The sequence below is a fragment of the Mauremys mutica genome, chromosome 1 (assembly GCF_020497125.1).
Source record: "Mauremys mutica isolate MM-2020 ecotype Southern chromosome 1, ASM2049712v1, whole genome shotgun sequence".
NCBI lineage: Eukaryota > Metazoa > Chordata > Testudines > Geoemydidae > Mauremys > Mauremys mutica.
In genome coordinates this window covers 31,774,843-31,788,366 of record NC_059072.1, presented here as the reverse complement: position 1 = coordinate 31,788,366, position 13,524 = coordinate 31,774,843, and the positions used below count along the sequence as shown (strand labels likewise).

Sequence of the window (13,524 nt, the reverse complement as noted above, 5' to 3'; positions counted from 1 at the left end):
AGGCCACAATCTCAACTGGCGCCTCTAGGAACTACTATAGTACAAATAATTTAAAATTTTATACTCTCTGATCTGTATATTCTAAATAAAATACTGTATATTAGTGAAAAAATGACAAAGTCCTTACGGTCTTTGGATACAACCAAACAAGAGGGTTTGAGCTCTCTGATGTAACTGCTCATTGCAAATTCCATGTTCATTTATGTATACAGTATACATAATGTGTGTAGAACCCATCACATTGCCCAGGGTCAGTAATTATATTTCATAATGAAACGATGCTGTAAAGTTTGCAAAGACATTGTACTAATATAAGTCTAACTCTGTACTGGGGGTTGTACTGGCATCCATCACTCTCTAGTATCAGATATCACTGCTGTATGTTCATTGAAATGTTTTGTAGCAAAACAAACATGGATCTGTCAAAGACATAATGGAGCAGTGTAAAAAAGCTTGCTTTCATTAGAGATTGGCTTAACTTGGCTCCATCTCTAACTTTCATATAAGGTTCCTGAAGGAAATCAAATGTAGTTAGCTCTTATTCCCTATGATGACTTTTATCTAAAGCCCTGATAATCCTTTCTGTCGCTCTGCATAGTTTTGGTACTTTAAGCCTGAGACCGCTGCGGGAGAAGATAATTTTGGTGTTGTGCTGCAGAAAGTGACAGCTTCACAGCATTAGTTGTAGGCTAGCAGTGACTTGTGTAAGATATGTACAGTTCCTATCAGAAGTTTCTTGCCCTTAACCCTCTGACAGCTATTTGTCTTGCTAGCAGTTTCCAGTTGTTTGAGTGGAACAGTGTAGGACAGCGCATACCTGGATGTCCCATGTACTTTAGTTGCAAGCCTTAGGTTCTTTCCAGTGCAGAAGCCAAAGCGCTTTCTGTCTGTCTCTCTCTCACATCCCAGCAGGTTGGAATGTCTCACATCTCAGTTGTGTTTATTGGAGAATGCCTCAGTAGCCTGGTCTGTATGCCAAACCACTTCAGAGGATGTTGTTTGAAATAATTCTTATCTCTCTCTCTCCCCCCCTTCCCCTGTCCCCTCCCCCCCTCCCCCCCGCCAATAGATGGTGTTCACAGTGTCACAGCAGTCTGCGCCCTGAGGGTGACTATCATCACCGATGACATGCTGACCAACAGTATCACTGTGCGACTGGAAAACATGTCCCAGGAGAAGTTCCTCTCCCCGCTGCTCTCTCTCTTTGTGGAGGGTGTGGCGACGGTGCTGTCTACTACCAAGGATGGCATCTTTGTCTTCAACATTCAAAACGATACAGATGTCAGCTCCAATATCCTGAACGTAACCTTCTCCGCTTTACTTCCTGGTGGCATTAGAAATAAGTTCTTCCCCTCTGAGGACCTCCAGGAACAGATCTACCTCAACAGGACGCTATTGACCATGATCTCTATGCAGCGGGTCCTGCCTTTTGACGACAATATCTGTTTGCGGGAGCCTTGTGAGAACTACATGAAGTGTGTCTCGGTGTTGAAGTTTGACAGCTCTGCTCCATTTATTAGTTCAAACACCGTTTTGTTCCGACCCATCCATCCCATCAATGGTCTGAGGTGCCGGTGTCCCCCTGGTTTTACAGGCGACTATTGTGAAACAGAGATTGATCTCTGCTACTCCAGTCCTTGTGGCAATAATGGGCTTTGTCGGAGCCGAGAAGGAGGCTACACTTGTGAATGTTACGAGGACTACACTGGTATGTGTTTATCTTATCTATTATACCCATAATTTATATGTTAGGCCATCCACTGAGTCAGTTCTGTATCAAGCTGAAATTGTTGACATTCTTACTCAAATGGAGAAAGCGTCTGACACTAAACTCTGGTAGAGGGAAGGATTTAATGTGTCACATTTGCAGTTAGACTAAATCCCATATCTTTGCTTTAAAATGTCTTGTTTGGACACATTTCTTTTACATTGTGTTTCTGGGAGGGAAAAAAGGGTCCCTGATTGCACATCCAACTATCTTCTACCCCTTAAGTAATGCTCAAGACAACCAACGGTGCTAGATGTAAATCAGTATTCTCTGAGTGCAGCATGTTATGATGAGTCACTCCTTATTTTGAACTATTATTACTTATTGTTTGTATTGTGGTCGTGCCTAGAAGCCCCAGTCATGGACCAGGTGCTTGTAGGGCTAGGTACTGTACAAACAGAACAAAAAGATGGTCCCTGCCTCAAAGAGCTTACTATAATGTAAACATGTGGGAAATACCGTATATAAGCTTCAATTTGTGAATACCCATCCAGGCAAATATAATCTCTCGATCCAATTTCCTTTCTAGAAATTGTATGTTTAAAAGAGCATAAGATTCCTGCTTCTTGTTGTCATTCCTCTCCTAGTAGGCTCATCTTTATCAGTTTGTTGATGGAGTTACTCTATCTCATAATTTACCAGACCATTAATAAAGGTTAAAGTGCAACTTCTGCAATATTTGTGAAGAGTATAGAAGAAGAAGAAGAATCAAATGCTACATAGTAGAACCATTCTAGTTAATGGGATTACTTATACATGCTGGATGAGGCCTAAACTCTCAGCTGACACTTAGGGCTTGGCTACACTTGCAAGTTAGAGCGCACTAAAGCTACCCAGTGCGCTCTAACTCACTCCCTGTCGACACTGGCAAGGCACGTAGAGCGCTCTGACTCCGTGGCTACAGTGCTGCTGGTACTCCACCTTGGTGAGTGGAATAACGTTTGCTGCGCCCCTGCTGGAGTGTGGACGTCCTAGTCCTATAGTGCACTCTAATCGGCCTCCAGAAGTGTCCCACAATGCCTGTGTTAGCCACTCTGGTCATCACTTTGAACTCTACTGCCCTGCCCTCAGGTGATCAACCATCAGACCCGCCCTTTAAGTTCTCTGGGAATTTTGAAAAATCCCTTCCTGTTTGCTCAGCCAGGTGTGGAGTGCTCTCAGTGCATCTTTCCAGGTGACCATGCCTCCACGTGCCAGGCGAGCCCCAGTATGGAGCAATGGCAAGCTGCTGGACCTCATCAGAGTTTGAGGGGAGGAAGCTGTCCAGTCTCAGCTGTGCTCCAGCCGTAGGAATTACGATACCTTCGGGCAGGACCCAGAATGCCCTGCACTCTACGCCCCCTTCCCACAAGACACAGCTCCAGAATGGGAAGAGGTGCTCTGTGGGATAGCTGCCCATAATGCACTGCTCCCAGTGCCGCTGCAAGTGCCACAAATGTGGCCATGCCAGTGTGCTTGCAGCTGTCAGTGTGGACAGACTGCAGCACTTTCCCTACTGCACTCTACGAAGGCAGGTTTAACTCAAAGAGCTCTACATCTGCAAGTGTAGCCATGCCCTTACATTATGGCAAAGTTCTTAGCTGTTTGATCTTCTGAGAAAACATGAATGAGACACTGTCAGTTAACAGAAATTACATTTATTTGGGTGTCTAGGAATTTATAGAATAAATAGTCTTTCTGAAGTTCCTGCTGATTCCTGCAATATTATCCATTGTAGTAGTGTATTTCTAGTATATCCATTATGGGAGTTGATGTAGATGAAACTGAAGTATTTTCTGAGTTCTTAGGTCTGGCGCCTGCTCCTACTCCATGAAAGTCAGTGACAAAACTCTTCTTGAAACCAGTGGAAATACAGTAGTATGCTTATTCAGTGCATCAGTAGGAGCTTATATCTTATACCATGTAGTTAAAAAGCAGAATGAAATACCATAGAAGCAAAAAACAAACGAAGTGTAATATCTATGTCTTTTTAGCATCAGCAAATGTTTTTTTTTAAATGCAGGAGGGGGGAACAGCATTTCCTATTCTACAGCATTAAAGTTTTAATGATACTTTGAGGCTAAATTTGCTTGTTATTAAATAATTACTGTTTTTCTTTTAAAAATTATCTGTTTTGCTTGTGCACTTTGAACAGCTAAATATTAAATGTCTAAATAACATTCACTAGAAATATTTTGTGTAGGAATTTCCAGGGTGTGTGGTTTTTTGGGTTTTTTTAAATAAATAAATCTTAAATTAATCTATTTTAACGGGGGGACTGAGAGCCAGGGGTGAGATGGTGGGGAGAGGGAATGGCCACAGAGCTGAAGAGGCTGTCAAATAAAAGTATTCCCTCTGTTTGAAACTTTGTGCACCTAGGAAATGCTTAAACCAATGCTCCAGCTTCCTCCGGCTTCTATTCCAGGGATAGGCAGCCTATGGCACGTGTGCTGAAGGCGGCACGCGAGCTGATTTTCAGTGGCACTCACGCTGCCCGGATCCTGGCCACCAGTCCGGGGGGCTCTGCATTTTAATTTAATTTTAAATGAAGCTTCTTAAACATTTTAAAAACCTTATTTACTTTACACACAACAATAGTTTGGTTATATATTATAGACTTATAGAAAAAGACCTTCTAAAAATGTTAAAATGTATTACTGGCATGCGAAACCTTAAATTAGAGTGAATAAATGAAGACTCGGCACAGCACTTCTGAAAGGTTACCGACCCCTGTTCTATTCAAATCAGCAGTCTGGCTGGCTGAAAACCTTTGAGGCCAGGCAGAGAGAACTGGAACATTATTTAAGGCATTTTCTTCCACTGTGAGTGTAAAGCTTTAAATAGAGCAAATACGATTGTTTGTGGCTCCCAGGCTTCCTTAGCCCTGTTCTTTGGCCAGCTTCACTCCTGAGACCCTCAGCTATTCTCCATCTCCTCTAGCTGAACGTCTTTTGTCCACTGCCCCATGCATTTTTTTCCAGCACAAGTTTTAGATTTCTAAAGTTTTATCTTTTCGAAAATTATACATATACAGATCCATATTTGCAAAAATGTATATGTCTGAATGGTATGTGCTTATAGGGCCTGCTCCAAGCCCCCCACATGGAAAGTCTTTTCTTTGCCATCGGTGGCTTTTGGGTCAGATCCATAGATTACAAAGGATGGGGCGGTGGAGAGGGGGCAGCACTGTCAGGGGGAGCATTGCACTGGGGAGAGTGGGGGTACCAGGCCAGGACAGTGAACCAGAGACCTCCCTTAAGAGGTGCACAGGATGTGGGGTTCTCCTAGAGATCAGAGGAAGTCTGCTAGAGAGCAGTCCCTTTCCTAAGGTCCAAATGATAAACTAGCTCAACCTGTGAACACTGAAACGGGCTGTGAGACAGTGTTGGAGGTTTTATGACCAATTAATTTGATGAAAAATGTTTTCTATAATAAACATTACAGTATAAATACAAGTGATTATGACTAACAGTTTATTAAACAAAAACTTGCACATTAACAAACTTAATTAACCCTTGTTTTAGAATTTGTAATAATTTGTGTTTTCATCTGTTCAGAATTTTCTTTGCTGGAAATCTCAGGGGGGGGAAAAAGTGTAGGCTTGCCAAATAAATAGATAAACAGATGAAAATGTAAAAGGTATTTTTTAATGCTTAACTCATAAACTAATTATTTGATTTCTTTGCATATTCACTCTATATTTATAGTGTAGGTGATAATTGCTACATTAAGTGCAATTGTCGATGCACTTTTTGTATTTTCAGAACCACTTGTCATATTAGCTGGAGGTTTGTGTTAAAATGATCAACAATAAAAGAGTTAACAATGTTGACATTTGAAAAGTCATATTTAGTATCCATCATTAACCACACCATTGAGATGAATGGGGCTGTTCACACTTCTCTAACTTTATTGCTTCAGTCTTGTTGCAGGCTCAGGGAGATAACACTGTGTTGGTTTATATTTGGTTAATCTTTTTGAGATTTTCTTCAAAACCATGAAGGCTAGAAACAAATTTTTTTAAACAATGAAAGCTTGGAATCTGGAGCATCCTTTTGATACACACACATTTAATAATTGTAATGTTTGTTGGCAAAAATATTCATAATCATCATCTGTGGTGTACATAATGATTAAGTAGTATTAGTACATAAAAATTCATGTTAAAATTTAAAGTAGTTCCTATCATAGATTTTGTTCTCTTTTAGAAGTAAGCCTCATTTCACATATCAAATATAGAAATTCATTTGCTAGAGGGAGCCACAAAGTTACACACCAAACCAGGAAAAGTTAAGGGTCCATTTTTAATTCTTTTTAGCTCAGTTATAAAATTCATTCAGCAGAGTAAGTGCTGTAAGTTTGGGGAAGTTGCATGATAACAGTCACACATAATAAAGAAGTTTAATCCCTGCTTTAAACTGTAGACCTCAATGCAGCTTTAAATATGGCTCTGCTGTGGTATCACCATAATATGTTTAGTTTGCTATTCAGTGAGAATATTAATATATTCCTGTTTATTGTTAAACAGATACAATAAAAATACAGTATGTGCAGCATGATCAAGTGGATGCTACATTAGGACCTTTATGCCCACATTGCATTATAATATGTTTTTTTCATTTAAATTGATACAACTAACACGGTGGTCCCCAATGTTTTTATGTCATGTCTTCTCCTTACCGTAATGTAATCTGTCTGTGCCCCCCCGGGATCTGGGAGCAAGATTGGGGGCCGAGACTGGGACCATAGCTGTGGCTGGGGCCGCAGCCAGGAGCGGGGCCGAAAGGTGGGAGCTGCGGTTGCAGCCGGGAACCGGGCTGCGGTTGGGGGCCGAGGCCGGGGCTATGACTGGGTCATGGTTGGGGCAGGGAGCCGAAACTGGGATCTCAACTTGGGGCAGGACTGAGGTCAGAGCTGGAGCCAGCGGAGCTGGGGGCAGAGCCAGGCTGGGTGGCGCTTCCTCCCTGCCCCCCGATGCAGGCTGTCCCGGGCCCCACTGCACCCCCTTGAACATTCCTCTGCGCCCCCCTATGGTGGCTCACCTCACAGTTTGGGAACCACTGAACTAACATATGGTGGTCATTGGCAAGAGCTTGTTTTCTTCCCTCCCCCACTCAGAGGACCAAGTGGAAAATATTATCAACAAATAATTCGTTATCAGAAACAATCTTAGAAATATTTTACTGAGTAGTGTAGCCCCTGTCAGTCTGATATCCATCTCTGTGGGGGTAAAAAAGTTTAAACTTTATCATTATTATTGATTATTTGTATGACCGTACTGCCTATGAGCCCTAGTCACGAACCATGAGTGTATTGTGCATGGTGCTGTACAAACATAAAACACAAAGATGGTCCCTGTCCCAACTTTTGTTTCAGCCATTTTACTCACTTGGCTTATAGCTAGTCAGATTCCATAATATTTTATTTTATTTTAAAATGTTAAAAAATATAATTTACTACTTAAAACTATAAAAAAATTATATATATTTATTATTCAAATAATGCAGGGGTTTTTTCAATACTAACATTGCTTGTTTACTTGAATGCAAAATTAGTAAATTTTAATGACTAGAATAAAAATGTGACCACTGGTGTGGTTATGCATGGAAAATTACACAGGTCGAAAGTGGAGGAATATTGGCCCTACAGAAATGCCATCACAATATTGATTCAGTGCAGTATCATATTAATATGAGACATTGTTGAATATTTAAATACACTTAAAAGATGGCTTATCCATATTGGAGTGGTATTACTCAGTGGAATGTAGCCTGCTCTGGAAGTTATAAAATCTCCCTTTCCCTATAAAGAGCCATATTTAGAAAAATAATTAGAAGAAAATGGTAAAATCTGTCATCTCTTCGATGAGGAACACGAAAACTTGATGATACATCGTAAAACAGGCATAACTCAGTATAAAATGAATTCTGGTTATCTGCTAAAATATAGTATTTATTTCCTATAGAAGATAATTATGTCCTAATAAGTTGGAATTTCCCTCCATTCCTTCCCCCTTCCCCTCCACTGCTTTGAAGTTCTCCATTTGTTTTGCTGTAATTATTAGTCATTTATACATGATGAAAGTTTCTCTGTCTTCAGGAGTCTTCAGTTACTAGCACAAAGGTAAACCGAGCTTTTACAAGGTATTTTTGAAATTGGAATACTAGCTAATTACTGATTGGCTTCACTTCCTGTGATGTAAGGAGGTGAGTGAACAGGAGACATATGTTTATAACAATCACTTTGGAGTAGCGACCATCTTCATTTCTTCATTTTGTACAAATCTGAGTACTCTGGTAGCGTTAAGAAAACAGTACACAATAACACCACCACTACTGGTTTTGATGGGACTAGGTGCATGACTGAAGGCTTGAATTTGATCTGTTACGGGGCCTGGTATTTCAAGTTAAGAAAACAAATGTAATTAACTAGAGTAATGTGGAATAACTACTTCATGTATTTATTTCCAGGTGTATTTCATGCTTTATATGTGCCTAAAACACAGAGCTTTGTTTGAGAGCAGTTAAGCTGAAGCAGTTAAGGTCAGCTGGGAACTCAAGCGAACAATCCCTAGACCTGAATATGAGTGAGGGCATGGACAGAAGTAAAAATGGTGGTATAGCTCTCGATGTACCTGGTGCTCTTGAAGGCAGGGGCCTAATCCTGAGACCTGCACAGTCATTGGAGGCAACTGGGGGAGGAGGGAGGGAGAAAGTTAGAGGGATCTGTCCCCACCAATGTTTTACTCTCCTTCAGTGGAGGGTATTCCTTCTGCCTTTTCTTTGGCCACCCAAACACCTAGGGGGAGCAGTTGTTATAAAAATAGTGCCTCAGAGTTTTCCTGGGCCCTCTGCACCTCTTCTTTGATTTTTATTTGAGAGAGGGGGATGTAAATCTTAAATCATTGAGGTAATCAAATGTAGTGATCAGAGAGATCTTTTACATGTTGCGCTGCAGTTTTTCTGTAAGCTGCACTGTCGTGTTACTGTATTAACATGAAAAACCATGAAGTGAAACCTTACTCTCCCATTGTGTCACTCAGCTCATCATTGCTGGTGTTATTTTTTTAACAGTTTTATTGCAGTAGCCCCCAAAAGCCACAACTAGGTTGGCTATCATTGTGCTAGGTGCTGTACAACTGTATGAGATAGTCCCTGTCCCAAGGAGCTTTCAGTCTAAAAGACAAAGCATAACAAGTGCACGAGACAAACAAATGAGATGGGGTAACAAATATTGTAGGATGTTTGCAATTCTTAGTAAGTCAGTCAGAAATAATCACAACTTTCCACTTGCCTAATCAAGGACATGGTCTTCTAAGTACCATGCCTTAAATGTCTAGTGTTCACACTGTTTCTATATGAGAAGTTTACTATTTTTATGTTTCAATGTTCAGTTTGCATTTCTGTGCAGACTAAAATAGAGTGCCTTTTTCACTGCAAGACAGTACCACTATTGCACACTTAATTTACACTTTTGTGGTTCTTACATAGTCAGAGAATAGCTAAGGGTATGTTTACACTTGAAATGCTAGAATGCCACAGGTGCTGTGGTGCAGCTTCTCCGCTGTACTGCTTCAGTGTAGACACGATGAGAGGGGTTCTCCTGTCGCTGTAGTTAATCCACTTCCTGGACAGGCAGTTGCTAGGTAGACAGAAGAATTCTTCTTAAGATTCTGTCCAGTAACATTGTACTGAGATATTCAGAGAAGCAGAATTCATTGTACTGTATTTCTCTAAGGCCTGATTTATGCTAAAATGTTAGGTTGATTCAGCTAAGTTGCTCAGGGTGTGAAAAATCCATACCCCTGAGCAGATGTAGTTAAGCCGACCTAGCCGCCAGTGTAGACAGCAATGTTCTTCCATCAACCTAGCTACCGCCTCTTGGGGAGGTGGATTACCTATGCCAATGGAAGAGCCCCCTCCCATCAGCATAGGTAGTATCTATGCTGAAGCGCTACAGCAGTGCAGTTGCAGTACTGCCGTTGTGCTGCTTTAGTGTTCCATGTGTAGGCAAGCTCTGAAAGTCTGGCCTTTTAGTTTTATTCATGTTGTATTTTCCAGTGTTTAATAGCTGGTCCTTAGTTTAGTGATCCAGATCATGCTGGAAAAACCACTGATATTCTTCAGCAGTTGTAGAGCGCAGTAAGTCCTCAATCCAGTCATGAATCTTTTAAGCTGTGTACAAACAGTAAGAGAAAATGCAGAGATTCATTCAGTTCTATGATATCATCAGGAATTTCTAGTCTTTAGCCAATAATATCCCAGTTTGGTCTCCATCTGAGATGAGATTCTAATTTTTCAAGCCAGGTATACTTACTCAGAAGGTTTTCAGCTTCCACAAACATGATGAGTCCGGAAATCTGGCAGCCAGGCTAGCCATAATGAGCATATTATGTTGGGCAGAATGTCTTAAATTCTGTTCTCAGTTACACTTGTGCAGCTCCATTTAAATCAGAGGGATTGCTTGTGTGTAACAGAGCAGAATCTTGCCTAATGTACCGTAATATGATTCCTTCAGGCACCTCATTGTAGTCCTAAAGTCTGGGTTTGTTTATTAGACACTCTCCAATTTTCATAACTGTTAGGCTGATCCTTATGTAGCTATAGGGATTACAGCGCTGTAAAACAATTTTGATGACCAAATTAATAATCTAACATGTAAGAACAATAACGAACAAATCCTGTTGTTCCCAAATGCTTCTCTAGATCTAAAAATTTTGACTGCTTAATGGATCATCTCTCTGTGTTTCCAGATGCAAATGTTAAAGAACAACAACGTGATGGATTAATCTTAAACCCTTTTTCTACTGTGGTGTAACTAGTTCCTCTTCACTGCTACAAAGGAGTGACTGTTGGCCCAGTCTTTATAGTAATGTTCAAGTGCACATCCGCCTGAATTCAGCAGAATTGTATGTTGTCAATATACTGAAAACAATGGGAAGTCTTCCTATAAGAATTCCTTTTCAACCGATCAACAAGTATTAATTCCAGACACTGGGTAAGGCAGTGAATGGCTCACAATGTTTTAATGAGCACAATACACCTTTCCCACTTCAAACAAGTCTAAACATTTTTCTGACTAAAGTAGTCTCTTAATTTTGTTTGTGTGAGAGTCAAGGAGAGTGTTGAGTATTGCTTTTGTAATTCCTTGGATTGTTTCCTGAAGGCTCAGAGGACTGTTGGTTATTTTTACTTCTAGTTTCAGTATGGCATTGAAATGGGACAGTTGATTTTAAAATGAGAGAAATCCTTTGAAGTAAGAAAGTCTGGTGTCCTGTTAAAGTTCTGAAAATTTCTCCTCTGTTTCCCCAGTAGGGTGTCATGTTATTATCATGGTCCTGTCTTAGTCGTTTGCTCACTCAGGTCCCGTTTGTATGTTCATGACAGTCACGTAGCTCTAACAAAGCATCGCGGCGTGGACACAAAACAGCATTTTCATTTTATGTCTATGGGGCTGCCTGTCTCCTCTGCATCATCATAACTCAGTTCTCTTGCACCCACTCTGCATCACCATAACTCAGTCTGGTGTCTGCACCTGTTTTCAATATAAATTAAAATGTCCTTACAGAACTAGAGGAAGTCCTCATATTTTTAGCAGTTCTAAGCCTAATACCTCCTGTATGGCTGTTCTCTAGTTCCTTTTCTTGCCTTCTCTCTGTCCACGATGGAGAATCTCCTCTCCCTTTAATTTAAATAAACCGATGTTTTAATTGTTCTGAGGCTACTGTTGGAAGCCCTCTCCTTGATTCAAATGGAGTCTGTACCCGTAGTGCTTTGGGAACAACCCGTGTTCTCACTGTACCCAGCTTGTATTCCTTTTAAAACGAGCAAGGCTAAGAGCATTCAGTGGGCTGAAACTTTTGGCAATGCAGCGAGGTGTTTATCGGTAGCATTTAGCTTCTGCAAACAGCTTAGAGGGCACGGCTAGCACAAAAGCTGGAAAAACCTATCCTCTTTCCTCTGTAACAACTATGCATGTTGACTCATAATGCCTCATAAATCTTATTTCTCGGTGCTTTGAAGTTTTCCCTTATGACTGTTACACTTAACCATGCTGAGGAGCAATGAACCCCAGATGTTTCTGTGTGAGCTGACTTAATATCTGAACTGAATGTATGAGGAATCTCTACAACCTCTTCTCTGCAATTAACCACAGACAGTAGGTCTTTCCTCTGTTATTTATTCTACATTCTGTTCTGCATTTCAGGAACACCGTACTCCTTTGTGATATATAATTGACTTTTTCTCTTTTGGGTAATTCCCTATTTGTATCACATAGTCATGGAAGCAAGCTCCTCAGTTTTGGGCACTTTACCGTAAGAGGGATTTTAATGCTGACATATCATTTGTCAAAAACCTCTTTGTGTTTTTGTAAAAGAACCTTGATTTCTTATAATTACATGTTGCACTTATAAAGCATCAATGTTCTTTGCAAATAATGATGAATTAAGCTTCAAAAGCAGTTCTTTGAGGTATTGTTACCTTCAGTTTACAAGTGGGGAAACTGAGGCATGGAGCGGCTTGGAATTGCAAGGTTCATTCACCAGTTCTAAGGCAGAGCCAGGAATATAACCTTCCCCTGCACTCCTCCACTGGCACAATGGGGGAGGGACAGCTCAGTGGTTTGAGCACTGGCCTGATAAACCCAGGGTTGTGAGTTTAATTCTTCTGGGGGGCCATTTAGGGATCTGGGGCAAAAATCTGTCTGGGGATTGGTCCTGCTTTGAGGAGGGGGTTGGACTAGATGATCTCCTGAGGTCCTTTCCAGCCCTGATAGTCTATGATTCTCCCCAACTTTAAGTCGCCTTAAGCCTGGAGGATCTCACCCATGAAGAGGAATTCTCTGGTGGCGTAGTGGCTCATATATCTAGCCCTACTGTCTGTAACAGGCAGGATTGGGGGTATGGCCCGGGGAGATGGTTTTCCTTTACCTTGGTGGTCCCTGGCTGGGACAGTAGAGATTCCAGTTGACCTAAGCAGAATCCCAACTTGATCTCTGGGGAAGCACACACTGAAACAACTGCTGCACTGCCTTTGTGAAGGATGCAGAATGTACCACGCTCCTCCTTGCGCTTGAGATGCTGGCACCAAAGATGGTACTAACTAGCAAAGAACAATGACTTCACTCCTCAGCCACACCATGATATGACCTGGTATAGGCTGGGAAAGGAGACAGTCTTCCCCAGTTGTGTCACTCACACAGGGCCAGCCACAGGTTTGCCTGCAAGATAATCATTTTCATATGGAAGCTGAGGGTGAGTGGGAGCTGCAGATGCTTATCACCTCTGAAAATCAGGCCACCTCTACTTAGGTGTCTAAATATGGATTTAGGAATCTAATTTTAGGCTCCACTTTTGACAGTTTGAGTTCTATAAACAGTATATTTCATTAATTGCTCAGCTACAAATGCAGGTGCAATATATTTGGCATCACATTGAAGGTAAGACTTTAACAGTGAAATCAGCGCAACAGAAAGGGGTGAAAATCTCATAATCTATTTTTAAAACTTGAGATGAAACAGACACAGAAGCCGTTCTGAAGCAAAGATTCTATTTAGAAAACCTGGATCAGGCTTTCTTACAAATTGAAACCACAAACATTCTGAATGCATTGTTTGTCATCGCCCTCCACCTCTGAGCTGCCCACTAATAGTTCCAGGGACAGGGTAAAATAAATCTTGCTTTGTCTGTTTCTCCATTTTTACTGGGTCAATAGTTATGGCTGTGAAGATTTTCTTCATAGCTGCTAGATTCTTCCTTCTTATACATCCAAAAATGC

The 13,524-nt window shown here is 41.1% G+C and overlaps 1 protein-coding gene across 1 annotated transcript in view; it reads left to right on the top strand.

The window, feature by feature from the left end:
- Positions 1–13,524, top strand: part of CELSR1 (cadherin EGF LAG seven-pass G-type receptor 1) — a 280,607-nt gene that overhangs the window by 117,448 nt on the left and 149,635 nt on the right. Inside the window, exon 2 of the mRNA XM_044984920.1 lies at positions 1,070–1,708. Within this exon, the coding sequence (XP_044840855.1) occupies positions 1,070–1,708 (639 nt within the window). The remainder of the gene's footprint in view (positions 1–1,069; positions 1,709–13,524) is intronic.